Source organism: Aethalodelphis obliquidens, unplaced genomic scaffold (genome assembly GCF_003676395.1).
Source record: "Aethalodelphis obliquidens isolate GAN/ISIS:26980383/991018 unplaced genomic scaffold, ASM367639v1 scaffold10, whole genome shotgun sequence".
Taxonomy (NCBI): domain Eukaryota; kingdom Metazoa; phylum Chordata; class Mammalia; order Artiodactyla; family Delphinidae; genus Aethalodelphis; species Aethalodelphis obliquidens.
In genome coordinates, this window is record NW_020837954.1 from 33,101,591 (window position 1) to 33,120,976 (window position 19,386).

General features: G+C 40.5%; 1 protein-coding gene across 3 annotated transcripts in view; it reads left to right on the forward strand.

The window, feature by feature from the left end:
• The window catches only part of DAAM1 (dishevelled associated activator of morphogenesis 1), a 179,351-nt gene that overhangs the window by 115,044 nt on the left and 44,921 nt on the right, over positions 1-19,386 (forward strand). For all 3 annotated transcript variants that reach the window (XM_027111387.1, XM_027111385.1, XM_027111386.1), the window contains exons 5-15: positions 395-489; positions 2,465-2,798; positions 3,763-3,873; positions 3,995-4,098; positions 5,506-5,572; positions 5,797-5,914; positions 6,336-6,474; positions 6,765-6,823; positions 10,114-10,301; positions 10,807-11,106; positions 11,412-11,519. In XM_027111387.1, coding sequence (XP_026967188.1) covers positions 395-489; positions 2,465-2,798; positions 3,763-3,873; positions 3,995-4,098; positions 5,506-5,572; positions 5,797-5,914; positions 6,336-6,474; positions 6,765-6,823; positions 10,114-10,301; positions 10,807-11,106; positions 11,412-11,519 — 1,623 coding nt within the window. The remainder of the gene's footprint in view (positions 1-394; positions 490-2,464; positions 2,799-3,762; positions 3,874-3,994; positions 4,099-5,505; positions 5,573-5,796; positions 5,915-6,335; positions 6,475-6,764; positions 6,824-10,113; positions 10,302-10,806; positions 11,107-11,411; positions 11,520-19,386) is intronic.

A 19,386-nucleotide genomic window follows, 5' to 3' on the forward strand; every position in this document is an offset into this window, starting at 1 on the left:
TTTGATAGTGTGATAATGTTAACTTCAATTGTCAGATTGTTATATTTAACTATAGGTCTAATCTTCCCTTTTCTATCAAATAAATAGTAATACCTTCATCAGAGTATAGTTATAGAATAGTTACACAAGTGTTTGGACAACTTAATCTCTACTAAGATTTCTCAACATTTTCTTAAAACTTTACTTAAATTCAAAAGAAGTAACTTGTAGTACAGAGAATGAATTTGTGGAATTCTTGGCGCTTTTGGTCTACATTTTGGCTTGTAGTAAATCTTGGTCATATTATTATTGATTATTTGTATTAAAAGTGATAGCATGTAATCTGTGGGCTTGTCTTACTTGTACTATAATTAAAACAAAAATTGAAGAAGTAACTTTAGTTTTCTTTGCATAGAGAAAATCTCTGCTGGCTTTAGAGAAAGAAGAGGAAGAAGAGAGAAGTAAAACTATAGAGAGTTTGAAGACAGCACTAAGGACGAAACCAATGAGGTAATTTTTATACTGGGTAGCGTGTACTACTTGTCTCTTTTCTTTTTCTGCTTTTCTACTTTCTTCTCCCCTTGTTTTTTCCCTTCCTTTCTTCTTTATTTTTCTGCAATAGCCAAACTCTTGAGGAAGTCTTAAATTAAAAACATGTAATTGAACCGTGGATGAAATACTTTAATCATTGAACATTCAATAAATTGTTTTTCTTCGGTTAAAAGATATGCAGACATCCATGAAGGTGGCTAAAATACAAAAAGGCAGAAACTAATAAGTGTTGGTGCAGATGTGGAGAGATTGTAACCCTCATTCATCGCTGGGGGGAATGTAAAATGGTGCAACCATTTTGGAAAATAGTTGGACATTTCCGCAGAATATTAAACATAGTGTTGCCATATGAGCCAACAATTCTACTTCTCGATATATAGCCCAAGGGAAATGAAAACATGTCCCTAAAACCTTGTGTGCGAATATTAGCATTATTTATAATAGCCAGAAATTGGAAACACCTAAATTCTATCAACTGATCAATTGATAAATAAAATGTAACATATCCATAAAACAGAATATTTTTCAACCCTAAAACGGAATGGAGGACTGATACGTGCTACGACATGGATGAGCCTTGAAAATATTTATGCAAAGCGAAAGAAGCCAGACACAAGGGACCACGTATTGTGTGATTCCATTTATATGAAATATCCAGGAAAGGCCAATCCATAGAGACAGAAAGATAAGTGGTTGCCTGGGGTTAGGGAGAGAGGAAAATGGTCTTTTGGGGATAATTAAAGTGTTCTAAAATCAGATAGTGACCATGGTTGCACAACTCTGTGAATATATTAAAAATCACTGAATTACACATTTGAAAGTATGAATTTTATGGCATGTGCGTCATATCTCAATAAAACGGTTGTAAAAGAAATGGATGAGCAATCAGCTTCTACTGTGTGCCTCCCACACGTTCATTTTCCATTAATCCTCTAAGGTTTGGTGGGATATGGGGGTGCTTACAGGTGCATTTCATCAGCACTAGTGCTACGAATGAAGCTTGGCTAGGTCTGGGTGATGAGGTTGGATGAAATAGCTGAGAAATAAAATTCCCTATATTTGACTATAAAATGCTAGGAAAAAATGTACTGATTCCTCAAAAATCATATACAGTAGTATATCAAAAGTTTTCTAATCTATCCTAACAAGATCAGTGTTTCCCTCTCTATGTGTGTTCTGCATTCTCAGATGTTAATGGTTATCCAAGGCTAAATAAGTTTGGAAATTTCTGGAGTAGTCACATCAACAGGTTATGTTACTTTTGAACTTTTCAGAGGCTTAACCTACAGATGTGTATTGTGAATTATTCTCATTGATTGACTTTACAGTTAAATAAGTGCTATAAATATCAAAAAATTAATGTACAGTAATAAAGTATTGCCTTTATTTGTTTTATATATTGGGATTCCATATAGCATGCCATACAAAAGAAGGTTTTTGCTATAAAACTAAGGAGATAGATTATCATTTGTTTGGCAAGTAAATATCCTGGAGTTTAAGGATGGTCTTTGACTTTTCATTGGTATGGGGCATGCCTGGGTCAGTGGTCAACACTTAAACATGCATGAGGACTGGATGCTATCATAACACAGGATCAGCAGATGACTTTAACCTAAGGTGAATATTCTGAATGTCTTCTTGTTCCTGGTTTTCTGTGGTTATAAGATCTGTTCATTGGTTATTCATATCGGTTAAGTTCTTTTTAACTCAATTGGAGATTTTTTTCACACTTCTGGTTAGACCTGACCATTGGGTCTGGGCCAAGGAGGAGGCCTCCAATTAAGAAGACTTCATGTAAGCCTTTGGGTACTTTAGGAACTACATCTTCTTACTTTCTCCTGCCCACCAGCCCCCTAAACCTTTCTGTTAAGGGCTATTAAAATATTCCAAAAAGACTTAAGTCTGATACATTTTAACCTTCTCCTCGTGACAGGTTTGTAACCCGATTCATTGACTTGGACGGCCTGTCATGTATTCTCAACTTTCTAAAGACCATGGACTACGAGACCTCAGAGTCTCGAATACATACCTCTCTCATTGGATGTATAAAGGCGCTAATGAACAACTCTCAAGGTCGGGCTCACGTCCTGGCTCATTCTGAGAGTATTAATGTAATTGCTCAGAGTCTGAGCACAGAGAACATTAAGACGAAGGTGGCTGTGCTGGAAATCTTGGGCGCTGTGTGCCTGGTTCCCGGGGGCCACAAGAAGGTTCTGCAGGCCATGCTGCACTACCAGAAGTACGCCAGCGAGAGAACCCGCTTTCAGGTAGGTGCTTCCTCGCCACTTCTTCATTCCTGCCTTAAGACCAGTGCCTTTCCTGGCCCCGAAGGGGGAATGTTAACTTGAGATTTTCCCCTGTGGTGAGCATTCACGATGGGACTTCAAGCATTTCCTTCTTCTTAGGTAGAGAGTAGAATGTTCTTTCTGTAGTTGATCAATCTGAGGTTGTGGATTTACAGTAGTCCCCCTCTTAACTGCAGTTTTGCTTTCCACAGTGCTAATTACCTGAGGTCAACTGCGGTTAAAAAATATTAAATGGAAAATTCCAGAAATAAATTCCAGAAATAAGCTTTAAATTGTGCAGCTGTTCTGAGTAACATGATGAAATCTTGTGCCATCCTGCTCAGTCCTTCCCAGGATGTGAATCATCCCTTTCTCTAGATACCCACACTGTATACAACACCCAGCCATTAATGTAGGAAAAACATAGTCTATATAGGAATATATATAGGGTTCAGTACTATCCATGGTTTCCGGCATCCACTGGGGATGTTGGAACATATCCCCTCTGAATAAGGGGAGACTACTGTACTGAACTTAAAAATGTAGCCCTGCTTCCTACACATTATATAAAACACTTTTTGATCCACTAAATGGGTGTTCCCTGAAAATTTTATGTGTTGCCAGTCTTGATGTAGTATCGATATAAACAGTGAGATTACATCACCACATGGTTTATACTCAAATATAAAAAGTAAGCAGAGTTAACGAAGCACAGTCTTTTGTACTTTGTATACATGTATATGTAAACATATATGATGTAAGAATTTTGAAAGTAGAGTTTTTAGGACTAATCTTAAGGAAAAAAAGGTAGCTTTCTGTGGATCAATGTAATGCTGACTAAACACAAGCTTTTAAAAATTAACTTCAGAGTATTAAAACATTAATAAAATGAGTGTACGGTTAGTAACTATTCGGTCCTTTGTTTTTACATCTGTATCCTTGGTAGACATTAATTAATGACTTGGATAAAAGCACGGGGCGGTATCGAGATGAAGTGAGTCTCAAGACTGCCATCATGTCCTTCATCAATGCAGTGCTAAGCCAAGGCGCAGGAGTGGTAAGAGCCTCTGTACCACAATTTAAAACATATATTATTAAAGAATAATTTTTAAAAAAAGATTACCAACTGTGTAGTCTAAAGAGCTTAAAAATGTATTCCATCACCCTTTTACTTTCAGGAAAGTTTGGACTTTAGACTTCATCTTCGCTATGAATTTCTGATGTTGGGAATTCAACCTGTAATAGATAAATTAAGGGAACATGAAAATTCAACATTAGATAGGTAAGTCACACTATTATGAGATAGTTTGTGTGTTTTCCTTGTGTATAGTGCCAGTCTGTGAACTACTTGTGACCTAAGGAACTTGTACCAAAATGTTAGACCAGGTAATGATGTTTTTATAGTAAGATTTTCTCGATGAAAGAAGCAGCACTTGTGTAGAGAACTTAGTGTAGGTTTTGGCATTAGGCTTGAATCCGTATCCCAGTCCTGCCGCTTACCTGCTGTGTGTTCTGGTCAAGTTACTCAATTTTTCTGAACCTCACTGGGTTTTTGGGTTTTTTTTTTTTTTTTTTTTTTTTTTGCGGTATGTGGGCCTCTCACTGTTGTGGCCTCTCCTGTTGCGGAGCACAGGCTCCGGACGTGCAGGCTCAGCAGCCATGGCTCACAGGCCTAGCCGCTCCGCGGCATGTGGGATCTTCCCAGACCAGGGCACGAACCCGTGTCCCCTGCATCGGCAGGCGGACTCTCAACCACTGCGCCACCAGGGAAGCCCCCTTACTGTTTTTATATGTAAAGAAATAGTGATGATGATGATAACACTATTCTGCAGAGCTGTTATGAAAGCTGACTATAAAACATGTGGAATCACATGGCACCTTTGATAGACATTCTGTGAATGTTAATTTCCACTTTCCTGTTCATTTGCTCTTGTCTGCAGTCATTTTACGATTTCTAACATATCCTACCACCTTTCAGATCTTTCCTTCTACCACACTTCTCCCTCATTCACACACTCCACCATGCTTTTTTCCTTGATAGTCTATGCACATGTCAAAATACACTTGCCTCAGGGCCTTTGCACCTGCTATTTCCTCAGCATTAAAAGATCTTCCCACAGATGTCCAAATCGCTTTTTCCCTTTTTCCCATGCAGAGACCTTTTCCAGCCACTGTGTTCATATTCTTCACCTCACCTCACCTCCCATCATTCTCTACCCCCTTTATGCTGTTGGATTTGTCTTCACAGAACTTATCATTCCCCAGTCAATAATAGGGGCTCAATAAGTATTTGAATGAATAAGTGAAAGGCATGAACATTTCTTTTGTAATCTTTAATTCAGTGGTCAGTCAAGTTAGTTATATGGGCTTGTTTTTCCATAAAGAGATTCCATGAGTAGAATCTGGATTTGGTTGTGTTTGGATTTGATAAACTTTCATGAATTATCTTCTATGTGCTGCGCATCCTAGGCTTTCAGATTTGTCTCTTGTAGTGATCTCATTTCAGTCAGATGATGTCTTCTTTCCTTAGAACATAGTTAAGAGAAGGCATTCAAATTTTGTTGTCGTACTTCTTTTAGAGCTATCTCTGAAATTTTAGGAAAGGCCTTAGTATTTATGTCCTGATTCCTATGTGCCTGTGTTTGTAGGATGTTCAACTTTTAATAGCTTTTCTTTAATTGTCTTTCAGGCATTTAGATTTTTTTGAAATGCTCCGAAATGAAGATGAACTAGAATTTGCCAAAAGATTTGAACTGGTACATGTGCTTACAATTATTCTAATTTGACTCAGCAGCTCACAAATGTCCCTGTTGTAATGTGTGTCATAGAGATGACATGTAACCTAAGAGCAAAGTCAGATTTCTGTTTTGCTATCTAAGTGGCAGGATTAGCTTCTATTTGCCTTGTAATTGCTTACCTTACCTTGCAGGAATTGAAGAACTTGGATGTTTGACTTAGATTTCTTTTTCATATGAAACAGGTTCACATAGACACAAAAAGTGCTACTCAGATGTTTGAGCTGACCAGGAAGAGGCTGACCCACAGTGAAGCTTACCCTCACTTCATGTCCATCCTGCACCACTGCCTCCAAATGCCTTGTGAGTGTGTTTGTGACTTAACGCATGTGTTTGTGAATGTTTGGACATCATCCAAAGGGCTCTGTCTTCTGAACAGTGTGGCTTAGGTTGGGTGCACACCAGGGATTCCAAACCTTAGTTTTGTGACAGCCCAGTGTGTCTCTGCACAGCTTAAGGGGTGTTGTGAAGTTCTCAAAATGAAATGAATTATAACTCGCTTTGATTTTAAAAATAAATATATGCCTTACAACACATTTAGAAGGGGGCAGAAAGTGCCTCTCAATCACGTAAATGGTCATCGTGTGTCAGAATTCCAGAAACGTTGGGAAGGGTTGTAAACATCTGTCTGGTTTTGTGGCTCTGGCGGGTGACCACTGTTGAAAGATATTCGTTCAAGTTTTGAAACCAGTTGAAGTATCTCCACTGTTCTTTTCTTTTTTAGACAAGAGAAGTGGCAACACCGTTCAGTACTGGCTACTCCTAGATAGAATTATACAGCAAATAGTTATCCAGAATGACAAAGGTCAGGACCCTGACTCCACGCCCTTGGAAAACTTTAATATTAAAAATGTCGTACGGATGTAAGTTTCTTCTTATTTTGCTACCCTTGAGATAATAGCACCAGTATAAGACATTTGTATTATCCTACTTCAAAATAGCAGCTGGGAGAACTGAAATGTTCTAGAGGTCAGATATGAGTTCCTATATGTATACATGTAATACATATATATGTAACATCTGGGTTTAAAATGGGTTTCAGGCATGCTGAGGACTTTCTCTGCATTAAACAGTTTTTCTACCTAGAGAGCATGCATTTAGCAGTGGGCCTTTTACGCTTTTTGTAATGAATGCTCCTTTAACTATCATACAGGTTGGTTAATGAAAATGAAGTTAAGCAGTGGAAAGAACAAGCAGAAAAAATGAGAAAAGGTAAATGATGAGGTCCTGACAAGAGAAGAGGTCATGTTACTGGTTATTGGACAACTCTCCTTACTGTATATTTTAGAAATTTGCATTAATGCTTCTCATTGACTTTGGTGTATAAACAGCCTTTCCCCTCCCCCATGTTTTCAGGGCATTTTGCCTGGTTTTTCTTGAATCAGACTATCTTAGTTGTCATGTTGATTCCCAAATATTTTATCCTTTCATTATAATCATTTTTTGAAGCATTCACTGTTCAATGTTCATTAATTCAAATTTTCTAAACCACCGTTCATTTTTGGAAGCATTTTTGAAGCATTTACTGTTCAATATTCATTGATTCAAATTTTCTTAACTACCGTTCATCCCAGCCTTCCCCATAACTGCTCTTTAAAGTACACTAGATTTTAAGAACTATAATCAGGGACACCAGGGATTACCCAGAATTTTGAAAGAGAAGCACAGGCAACTTGGTTTCAGCAGCCCATTTCTCCACGTGACCTTAATTTGGCACCAGTTATAAAAAGAGAAATCATGCAGAAAATCCCTGACCATTAGAGATGTACATGTTGTGAAACATTAACAGACCAGCCATTGGTGAGTATCTCAATATGTCTTTGCTATCAACTCTCAGCATCAAATGACTTGGTGGGGGGGGGCGGTCATTTGTGCCTGTCACCATGCCAAACCACTCACAGAATAAGTATAACTCTTCCCCTCCTTCAAAATATTAGCAAATTAAAGTTGGACCCTTTGAGAAAACAGTCATACTCCCGGCCACTACTCTTTCACTATGCTGGTTAACTGACTTCCTTTTCCCTGTCCAAGTGACTCATTCACAGCCAGTGACATACAGTAGCACTCACCATAGTATTCAGTGTGTTGAAAATATGGTCCAAGAGATGCTGAAGCATTTCCTTTCCTCTCATCACGTTTTGTCCATTGAGCAGAAAAGCAGGCTCACCACTGATATCGGAAAATACCGAATATGAAGTTCTGTTATATTGTGGGTTCCTCATATGAATTCAGATAGGTCTCAAATAAGTGAGGTTGCACATACATTTTTATAAATTAATTCCAGAAACTGCTATAGAAAGAATAGAGACACTGACAACAAGTTAGGGTAAAGAGAGAATTATACCCGAGAAGATGGTCAGTGAGTGGTACTTTAGGGATATACCCTAGAGCATGGAGACTCAGGTGTGCAAGTTGAAGAGAGTACTTAGGACATAAGCTTTGGAGTCATTTCAGTCCTTCATGCAGTGGGTATGTACTGAATGGCTGCACGGGGCAGGCACGGTGCTGGGCTCTGGGTCTGGGTCTCAGCTCTGCCCCTGACTGACTGTGTGGGTAGGCTAAGTCATGTCCTTTACCCCTCCAGTCTTTGCCTCTGCAAAGTGAAGATTACATCTAACTCACAGGGTTGTTGTGAAGAGTAAATGACAAATATTAGGACTTTAGCATAGTACCTGGCATTTATTAGCTGCCTAGTAAATGGTAGAAAGTTTTGTAGCATTTAGGCAGTTGAGGGGTACAAGAGGAAATGGCCCAGATCAGCTGGAGGAATAGGATGGTTTAAAGTGAGGTCATGCATAGAGTGCAAAAAAGGAGATATTGTCGGTAAAATTCATTCTTCTCTGGAAGTGTCAAGTAGCAAAGTTCTATTAAATAGGGTACCTGTTGATGAATTTCTCAGAGGGTGGAGGCTGTGAGGAGACAGGAAGTACTATGGACCTGAAAGGTGGAGAATATCTGGGGAGAATTCTCTGTAGCGCCGGATACCCAGTAAGTACTGAATAAAAGCTTAGCAAATGGAGACTATTTGTGGAGATAATCCTTTAGGCTGGAGCTTCCCATACCGGGCACTTTATCAGAATCCTCTAAGGAGCATTTGAAAACCACAGGTTCCTAAGCCCTGCCCCTGATCTATAGAACAGACTCCCTGGAATGTGGTCTGTGAGTCCTGAAATGTCAAAATCTCTCAGGTGGTTCTGAGGCTTGGCCAGATTTGTCAAAGGCTAATGACCGATAATAGGAAGTCAGGTCTTACATTGTCAAAGAGGAATGAAACAGAGATAGAAGAAGGAAAGTGGGATGCAGTGGGGTAGTTTTTAGATGTCGCTGAAGAAGTCAGGGAAGCATCCACAGAGTGGTAGAAGCGGGTTGGCGGTTATCTTAACTTCAAGGCTGGTAAACTCCAAGGCTGGTAAAATCCAAGGATTTTAGCGACTTGAACCCTTCTCTGCAAACTCTGATTTTAGAGAACTAAGAAGAGAGAAAGTAAAAGACAGAGAAAGCAAGAATTTAAATGTTATCAAATTCAGAAATAGAGACCAGCTCTGTATAGCTCTGCCCCAGTAGGTTCTATCTCTAGTGGGTTTATTGGTATAAAAAGACTAGGGATTGGGGCCAAGTATTTGAAACGAAAATCTGCAGGCTAAACTTCATTAGTCCTCTTTTCCAAAGAGTATTACTCCTGTAAGTGCTGGAGTCAGGAGGTGTGTTGGCAACATAAGTAAGCGTTATGCTAAACGGGATGCCTTGTTCCGTTATCGCGGGATTGGGGGAGTGAGTGCAACTACAGCTGAGAGCTAATATTTTTCTCCGCGTATTATCGTGATTCTCATGCTCAGCAGGTACTACTTAACTTAAAACCCTTAAGGTGTTTAATGATGAGATAATAACATTTGCTTTCGCAAGTTTTAATAATTGTTTGCCAGCCATAAAACACTTCAAGTCCAAGGGGCCCTCCGAGGGCAGTGGGAGCAATGACTCCACACTGGGACAAACCCTGGGTCCGGCAGCAGCACTTCCTCCCAGGGCAGGATCCTCCCTTTCAGCCCCTCTGCTAGTGGGACCTGAGCCAACAAACCCAGCTAATGAACACTGGACTTGTCTAGTTCTCATTTCTAACTTGTGAAAAGAGGCCCTGTTAATAGTCATTTTCCCTAGTGTGACTAAAGGGCCATTTCTAGGACAGGATTCTAAATTAAATACCAAGCAGGCACCATTCACCTCCACAAATAGTTGCTCACGCCTGTGTTCCATCTTTGGAACTGTGACCGGAGGGCCTCTTCAGCCTTTTACAGAATGTAGTTGATAAAGTTGTTCATCTGAAGCCCCCTCCAAGCGCGAGCACCATTGAGCCCATGAGTTGCTCCCTTTGATGGAGAAGAGGAATGATTTTATATATCATAATAAAGAGCCTCACAATCACCCTCAATCGATCTTCTGTTTAGAGAAAATGCTTCAGCTTTGAAGAGTTCACCGTTTTCATGTCCAGTTGTTTTCATGTGTAGAGCACAATGAGTTACAACAGAAACTGGAAAAGAAAGAGCGAGAATGCGATGCCAAGACCCAGGAGAAGGAAGAGATGATGCAGACCTTGAATAAAATGAAAGAGAAACTTGAAAAGGAGACCACTGAGCACAAGCAAGTGAAGCAGCAGGTGGCAGACCTCACGGCCCAGCTCCACGAGCTCAGCAGGGTGAGCTCACGGGCCCCAGGCTGGGTCTCCCATGGCTGGCAGCTGCTGAGGCCTCCTTATCCCAGAGCCCCCATCCTTAAGTAGACAGCTCTGCTGGGGGCAATAGAGCCTGAACCGTCTCCTGACCCATCACGGTGGTGGTGCAACCTGTTCGCTCTGCTTACCGTGCTCGTTAGCAGAGGTGGTTGGAGGTGTGCATTTGTTCTCCAATACAGATACTCTCACAAGAGCAAGGAAATCACATTAGCTTCTTAACATGAAAACTGATTTCATGAAAACCAAACTGGAGGATGGTACCAGAAGTGAGAGACACGTGAGCCCTTTGCAAACGAGCCCTAGAGTGTCACACACGAGGCCACTCAACTTACTGCGCCTTTAAGCCCACATTCTCAGATGTGTGAATTTCTCCATAATACACATGTTAGGCAAAGTTTCAGACCCTAAAAATCATCCAGTGAATTTACTTCTTCTGTTCATCTCCTCTTTTCCTATTTTTATTTTTCAGAGGGCCGTCTGCGCTTCACTCCCCGGTGGAGCATCGCCTGGAGCCCCCGGGGGGCCCTTTCCTTCCTCTGTGCCCGGACCCCTCCTCCCTCCCCCACCACCCCCACCTCTGCCCGGTGGAGCGCTTCCTCCTCCACCCCCTCCCCTCCCCCCAGGGGGCCCTCCCCCTCCCCCAGGGCCTCCTCCCTTGGGAGGAGTCATGCCACCTCCTGGTGCCCCCCTGGGTCTGGCACTCAAGAAGAAGAACATTCCTCAGCCCGCAAACGCCCTGAAATCCTTCAACTGGTCTAAGCTGCCTGAGGTGAGCCATTTGTTCCAACTTTCCCTCTAACGGATAGCACTAGCAGTGCACTGTGTTGTCTCTGATCGGGCCACCCTGGCTGTCCAGTGATTTCATTTCCTAGTGTGGATTCAGGATTCTCACTAGCTCAGATATTCAAGTGATAAAGCTTCTGAAACAAGGGACCCGATTTTTGAAGCCAGCTCATTCTGAGCATCCGGTAGAGTGAAAAATTGGGGATAGCAGCACTTTGTAAAAAAAATAACTACATCTATTCTTTTTGTGTCTAACTATAAACCCCAGCGCTTCTTAACTTATGTTTGCAGAACAAACTGGAAGGAACAGTGTGGACCGAAATTGATGATACAAAAGTCTTCAAAGTTCTAGATCTTGAAGACCTAGAAAGAACTTTCTCTGCTTACCAAAGACAGCAGGTAAGAGCATGTGCCCTCCAGATGCTAAAATAATTAAGGAGTCATGTTCTTGTGCATGATCCCTGGGCCATCTGCCATAACCATGATATGTTAGGCATCTTAATTCTAGGCTGTTTGGTCTAGCCTATTATGTTCCTGCAAACAGCATGGAGTGTGGGTCTGCATGTGTGTTTAGGTTCCTGTCAGTTTATGTGTGTGTGTGTGTGCGCGCGCGCATGTGTGTGTACATGTTGAAGGTATACAAGCTCCTTGTTAGGGAGCTTCATGCTCTGGTGTCTTTCCACAACACCGTCTCCATTGGTGGAAGGAGCTCTGTATCTTATTGTCACTTGTGCTTAGTCAGAGGGGCCACCAGGGGAAAATAGTAGGAGAGTTACCTAACTTGTAGTGTCACCCCACAGTGTTTGTTTCTGAAGCTATTTTAGTTATAATATTTATATCTCAAATGGTTATTATCAGAAGTGGACTGCTTATTTGAAATAAATGGAACCTTTTGAAGTATGGGGGTTGGTAAATGACTATAAGTTGGCAGCTAGATAGAACCTAGAGAGAAGTTTTTGCTCTGTCCTGAACATGATCGACTCAGAAGTGGGGCTGTGAAGGCTGAGCAAGTGTGGGGATGACAGTGGAACAAATAGGACCCAAGGAGCTTCTGAAAAGTGAGCAACATGATAGTATGAGAACATGCAGTTTGATTTGGTGCTTACTAACCTGGCCAAGTAGTCAACGTCACTTAGTGAGCTTGGTCACATCTGTGCGGTACCTCTCACCCCTCGAGAGGGCATCTTAGTAGAGTTCACAGCAAAGTGGCTTGGTACAGAGAGTCTCAGAAGTACAAGCAAGAGGTGGATTGAGGTCTTCAACAGTCAATCGGAAGTCTGGGAGGGAAAAAGTGAGTCTCAGAGTGTAAGGAGAAAAGTTCAAAGGGTGACTGAGGGAGAGAAATGATGAGAGCAGAGGGTGTCTTAAGGAACAGGAACAGGCAGATGCCAGGCATCTGCGTAGGGGCTTTCCTTGGGTTTTGCTGGGAGGCCCTTAACTCCCGTGTGAATCATTCCCAGGGTGGAGCATCCTCAGACAAGCAGCAGACTTCCTAGTCTGCTTAGGCTTGGCTTGGTTCCCAAGAAAGAGTGTCTCAGAACAGAACTGCCAAGCACCAAGGGAGAAGATGGACTGAGGCTGGGGAGAAAAAACAGCTGAGGGTTTTCTTTTTCAAAATGGCCTTTGATGCAACTAAAATTGAAAAGAAAAAGTAGTACATCTTTTAGCCAGAATATTTTCCCTTAAGTGAGAGAATATTTCTCTGCAGTGCCCTTAATGCTATTTTAATAAAGTACAAAAATGCAGGTGGTTGCCTGCCATGGCAGAATGACTGTAAGATAGGAGCACTCAGCTGGGACCCCTCCCAAAAGTATGACAGCAAACTTGTACAATATCATAAATGCCAAATAAAGGAAAATGAAGAAAAAGAAGATAGGACGTTGTCCAGTTGAAAGCAAGATACTTTATCTTTCAGGGGACAAACAAAAGATGTGTTGAGAGCTCTTGTATGGCAGGTACTTGGACCAGATTCATTCCTGAATGGCCACAACAGGCCTCCTCTCTGTCCCGTCCCACGATAGTTTCCTCTGGGCCTTAACATGAAGTAGGACATTAGGACATAGCCAGTTTCCTGGTAGATTCAAATAATCTTCTGACCTAATTACACGTCCTGCTGATTTCCTACTTCAGTTTCAGTCACTAATACTGGTCCATTCTAGTTGCCTAAGATGAAGGTTTGGGAACTTAGAGAAGTAAATAAAAGGAAGAGAAAAACAGCAGTTATTCCAAATGATGCTATTCAAGTCTGAGCTCGTGGGTTGCATTTATTATGAAGGCAGATGGTTGAAAGACCCAAGTTTACAAGACTCATAATTAACTGGCTTTCAGCAGAAGGTGCAGAAGGATGCTGCCAAAATGCTCTGGGACAAATATGTGGACAGTTCTCAAGAGCTCCAGGAGACAGGGTTGCAGAAAGCCTAGCAATTGGGTAATTGTCTCCTAGCAACCAATTGCTGTTTAAATAATCAGTAGTCATGCCAGTCAGGATAAACCAGAACATTTCGGTTGCACTTAACACTAAGTAGTAGACTGGTTAAGTAGAATCATTTGTGACATTTGCAGTAGTACTTCCCGGAGAAAAATTTCAGCACACCCACTCGGCTTGACTCAAGTAGGTCTCCCCTCTTGGTGTAAGAACATGAGCTGAGAATTTTTAAACCATAAAGGTGTTTCCCAAATGAAGGTAATTTGAGCCATTCCATTGAATTTATTGAATGTTGAGAGACAGAAAATCGAAAGATGAAGACAGACTAGTAGGAACACATAGGATAGACTAAAGGAAACGGGTGCCTGTCATTGTGTCCCCATGTCTCATAACTAATGGCAACGTCAAGACCTATGCATTTTCATTTTAGTCTTGGCAATGCTCTATATAATTATTGTTACACTTGAATTGCTCTCTTTTCTACTCCCAAATGAATACCGGGAACCCTTTTTTTCAATGATTTCTCCTCTTTCTTCCCTCCAGAGTTATAAAACCCTGGTCAAACTGTCTGGATTTCAGCCAGTTGTGTGGCCAAGTAAATTTCTCAGAGAGACAAAGAACCCATGAATACCATTGTCTGTGTGCATGCAACAGGAACACTACACAGAGTAAGATTTTGAAAAAAATTTCAAGCTTCAGATTAGTATAATTTAGGTGAACACTGATTAATGACATGTAGGAGAGGTTTGATATGAGTAAATGTACACACACACACACAAGATGTGCCCTGTTGATATGAGAAATATTGAATCATTAAAAACAACAGATATTTTTATTGTCTGCTTTGCATATAAAGTATGTCAAAGGACACAAATGTGTTAAACTATTGCACATGTCTCTAATGCAGCTTATACTATAAAAGCAGAGATGAGGAAAATCTGTAAATAACCAGAATATAGACTAAAAGATGATAATCAATATTAAGTATCCATTACATTTTTGGTGCTGAATATAATATATACAGCCCCAATCTCATCAACCCTAACTTTTAGTTCTCAAGGAACTGATACTTGTTTGTTCATTTAATCTTCACACCAACTCTTTGAGGTGAGTATTATTCCTATGTCACAGATAATAAAAATCTGGCTCAGTATGTATTCAGTGTCCAGACAGGTGTACAAGTGGCATAATTCTCAGTTTCACTTTGTTCTTATTGATGGCTTTATTGATTATGAAGGTTAGACTTTGTAAAGGATTTTCTTTAACTCCAGTTTTAAGAACAAGATCATTTCTATTCAGGATTCTTTTTTTTTTCCAGTGTGGATATCAAAGGTGTGAGCCAATTATGTAAGCTTATGTGCCACATGAAATGGAATTTAATAGCATACAGTTATTCCCCTGCTCACATTACAAAAGTTCATTTGAAAGTCAATGTCTTGAATCTCAGAACCTCTTTTCCTCATTGAAACTGTACTATACATGATCTCTAGGCCAGCCACAAGAGACTTATTTTAATACATAATGTAGCACATTGCATAGTAGTACTATCTCAGTTACAATTAAACAACATTCATATTTGTTTTGTGGGAAATTTTCATCTCAAGATGTTATAAATTCATTCTCCCTATTCATGCAATTTGGACAGAGAGAAAATGAGCTAAAGGTACTACATTGACCTAAAGGCACACATATCTCTGGAGCAACAAATGAACAGCTGGTTATCTCCATTCCTCTTCCCCACTCTTTGCCTGGGGACACCCCTTCTTTCTAGGTCCTATTATCAGAACGTGATATAACATTTCAAAGCCTCTCTGCTTTGAATAGTTACAAAGGATAACTATCCTAGGCTCCAGAATCCAACCCTCCACTAACATGTCATATACAAGTCATTCTTGGGGTCCCATTTGGTATAGTCAGTGGTATCTTCTGAATTTTTATGAATGGCCAAAGAAATTTCTTTTTTTATTTTCTTTATGTTTTTTGTTATTCTGTATATCTAGGTTTTACATTGAAAAATTATGTGATTTAGGACATTGATTTCAACAAGCTTTGTCCTTAGTCATGGCATATGAAGACAGGAGATAAAAATTGTAAATAGTGGTTTTTCTTAGTACCAAAGTATAAGGTACAGGTTCTATATAGCTGGACAACATGGTAATAGTTAATCAAATACAGGGTTTTATATAAATATTAGTGTGTGTGCATTTCTCTGGAGAGGGATCTCCAGCTTTTATCAGATTTACAATGGGATCTCAACCTCAAAAAGATTAAGAACCATCCATATAAAGGTTGTCATTGTCTATGAAATGTCGAGTCGTTATTTCATGGTGAAACCCTATTTATAGGAACTTATCAGCACTGGCTCCTGAAAATGCAAGCCCCAACTTCCTACTTATTTTCCAAACCCTAAGCCCTACACCAAAAATCAACTGGAAAAATCAGACATCCTGTTAGGTGGAGCCAAATGTAGGCAATTCTATCATGTTTGGCCCAAGCCAATTAGTGAATAATTTAAAGTTTCAAAAAGAATGTTAACTTATTTGAAATAGTCCTGGGAGCATCAGTATTTTTAACATTCCCCATCTAATAAGCTTTGTGATTTTATTTTAAATGTGATGATTAAAGGACTCTTAAAATAGGGGATTCTCAAGATCTCCAATTAACCTAACTCTCATATGGCATTCTTCATCCTCACCTCTCAAAAGATAAGATACATTACTTAGCTATTAACTGTTACACTTAGTGCTGCTGCTGGTTACAAGTGGGAGATCTTGACCAGCTGTGCTTCAACTCAACTGAAAAGTAGGGCAATAGGCAAAAAAATGGACTTGATCATTGGCTTGAAAGATAGAATAATTGTAGTGTGTGATAGCTTCCAAGTATGGAGCTCATAAATATGTGACAGGTACTGTACAAAATGCTTTACATGCATATCACATTTAATACAGTAAATATCCAGTTGTTTACTTCATTTTACAGATAGTGAAACTGAGCCCCAAGTCACATCCTTAGTAAATGCTTGTGGCCTGGTTCCATAGGCCACTACAGTAGAGATTAATTTCCAGACAGTGGGAACTTAGGGAGAATGAGTTGCCAGACACCTTCATACAAGTTTCTTCCTTGAAGGCCAGACAGGGAGAGCAGGGTCTAAATTCAACTTGCAACTTGTCTCTTTAAGAGAGAAAAGTAGGATAAGATGACCTCATGGAGTTCACTTCACCAGTTTTTTCTGCCCTTGAAAGGAGAAACTGCTGTTACAGGGAAAGAGTGCTAAGGATTTTCAGTGTAAAAAACTTGACAGTTACAACAGGGACAAAAGAAAACTGTGACATCAGAGGAAAGAAAAGTTTCATGTGGTTATCACTTTATTTTTTAAACGCCATTCCAGAAAAGTAATCCCCCCTTGTATGGGTGGAGCAAGGGGAGGATACATTTTGTTTCCCATTCGAAGAATGATGTGAAACAGCTCATCTGTGTAAAATTGGCCTTGGCAGTGCTGCCGGGACCAGTGAGGCCTTAAGGAATCTGCTAAGTAAACGCTGATTGTGTAAGTAGTTGGCCCAAAAACTGGGGTGTGTTTTGCACACCGAAGCTTTATTCATGCCATCACGGCAAAAATATGCAAAGAAAGCTGTGACTTTCTCATAACGTGTCAATTACTGCTTCCTCTTTCCCTTCTTCACTCCAGGTCTTTTCTATGAACTATTTTCAACAGAGGCTGTTGACCTTATACGCATGAACAGCCCCAAGGCAGTGTGGACAGGACCACCAATGGCTGCACAGCACATGAATCACTTATTGTCTCTTAATTGCAAGTTCTGTCTTTTTCCGCATACCTACCCAGAGCGCCCACAGACATTGTTTGGACTCTTGGGGAGTACTGAGTGTTGGTTTTACTGACCTATATTGTTGAACTTGTCTTTTTTCTTTTCTTAATCCTTCCTAGTGACACAAGAAGATAGGAGATTATTCCATCCCGTCAAAAAAGCATATTTTGCTGGTAGCACATGACAATGGGAGTAGTTCCCTCAGGTTGATAGAGTTGATTGATATTTTCTGCTTCAAGGGAAAACCGTGAAATCTGCTTCATGTTGAATACGTGGAGCCCAGTGGTCCTTTCAAAGAGGATTTGTTCCTTCACCACTTTGAGTCTTTTGGGGGTGTTTTAAAGCCCTTTCGTTTCTGAATTTGATTTGCCACCATTGAAAATTGTGTACAGCACATGCCATCTTCTCTCTTTACCCTGAACGCTTAGTACCCTGCTCTTCAATGTATCTTCAGCCAGACTCTCATCTTCATCAACTCTCATTGCTGCTCCTGGGAGCATAAAATCATCTCTTACCCTGTCACTGATTTCCTTGACCTTCCCCCATTGGTTGCTGTGATTTCTGAACTGCATGTATCTGATTTGCCTTTTCCATGCCTCTGCCATGGCTGTAGGATTTCTTTGTGAACAGTAACTCCAAGCAGGTAAGTGAGCTAAAACCCACACTTTGCTTAATGTAACTCCTTGGCTTACTATAAGCTCGAAATGTCTTGGTTTTCCTAGGTTTTTTTTTTTTTTTTCTGAGAGTGTAATGCAATGCCTACTTAATTTCACATTGGGTTTCAACTCTTAACTGAATATTGAGAGGTATGCCTGAAATCTTAGCACAATACGAAACGGTTAAAGTTTGGTCACATGGTGCCTCTTATTATAAACTCCATGTTGTCTTTGTTTCCTAAACTGTTATCCAGTTCTAGAACTCTTTGGTTTCCTTACTTTTTTTTTTTTTTTTTTGGCCAGAGTTCCCTATTTTTTAATCTTTTTTATTTTTTAAATTGGGGTATAGTTGCTTTACAATGTTGTGTTAGTTTCTGCTGTATAACGAAGTGAATTAGCTATACATATACATATATCCCCATATCCCCCCCTCTTGGACCTGCCTTCCACCACCACCCCCCACCCCCGCGACCCCATCCTGCCCATCTAGGTCACCACAGGGCACCGAGCTGAGCTCCCTGCGCTATACAGAAGGTTCTCACTAGCTATTTGTTTTATACATGGCAGTGCACATATGTCAATCCCGATCTTGCACGTCCATTCTCTATGTCTGCTTTCACTTCTTTCATTTTTTAATGGCATGATCTGTTTTTTAAATCGAGCCTGACCTTTAACAAAATCAAACTTGCTATTTATCAAGTCAATCTATGTTTTCACCTTGATGCCCAGTTTACTCAAACAGTATTTTATGTATAATTGTTTTATGCCTCTTCCACCATAAATTATGACTGGCCCTCATTGCTTACAGCTCTCTGTACAGCAGTAGAGTGTGTAAGTAGTGTTTTATTGTTAATCGAGGTAAATCGAACCAATGCCTTGAACTGCGCCCTCCCTGTTGTCCATCAGGCTCCAGGGTAATGAAAGGTACCATCTGGGCTTCGGAGCTTCCTGTTGCACATGAAGACGTTTGGGAGGTTTTATTGTTCAGCTTTCTGAGTGTTCAGGATGCAAATGGTTCTGGGGTGAATGGGCCCTGTAAATGGCTGGACCAGCAGTGGCACGTTTCAGCTGAGCTTGATTCATAGTGACAGTCCTTCTGTCTGCTCTCCATCGGGATTTGGGGGACAAAAGGAGGGTACCGTTCATTAATAACTTATGCATCTTCAACTTAGAAGCACTTTGTTCTTCCAAATAATGCTTTTTCAAATGTGGGTGGTCAGCTTTCCTTATTTTCCTTTGTCAACTACATTTTAGCCTTTGTTTCAATTCCACCACCTGCATACATTCCCCTGCTTACCGTCTCGGCTTTGCGTGTGTGTGTGTGTGTGTGTGTGTGTGTGTGTGTGTGTGTGTGTGTG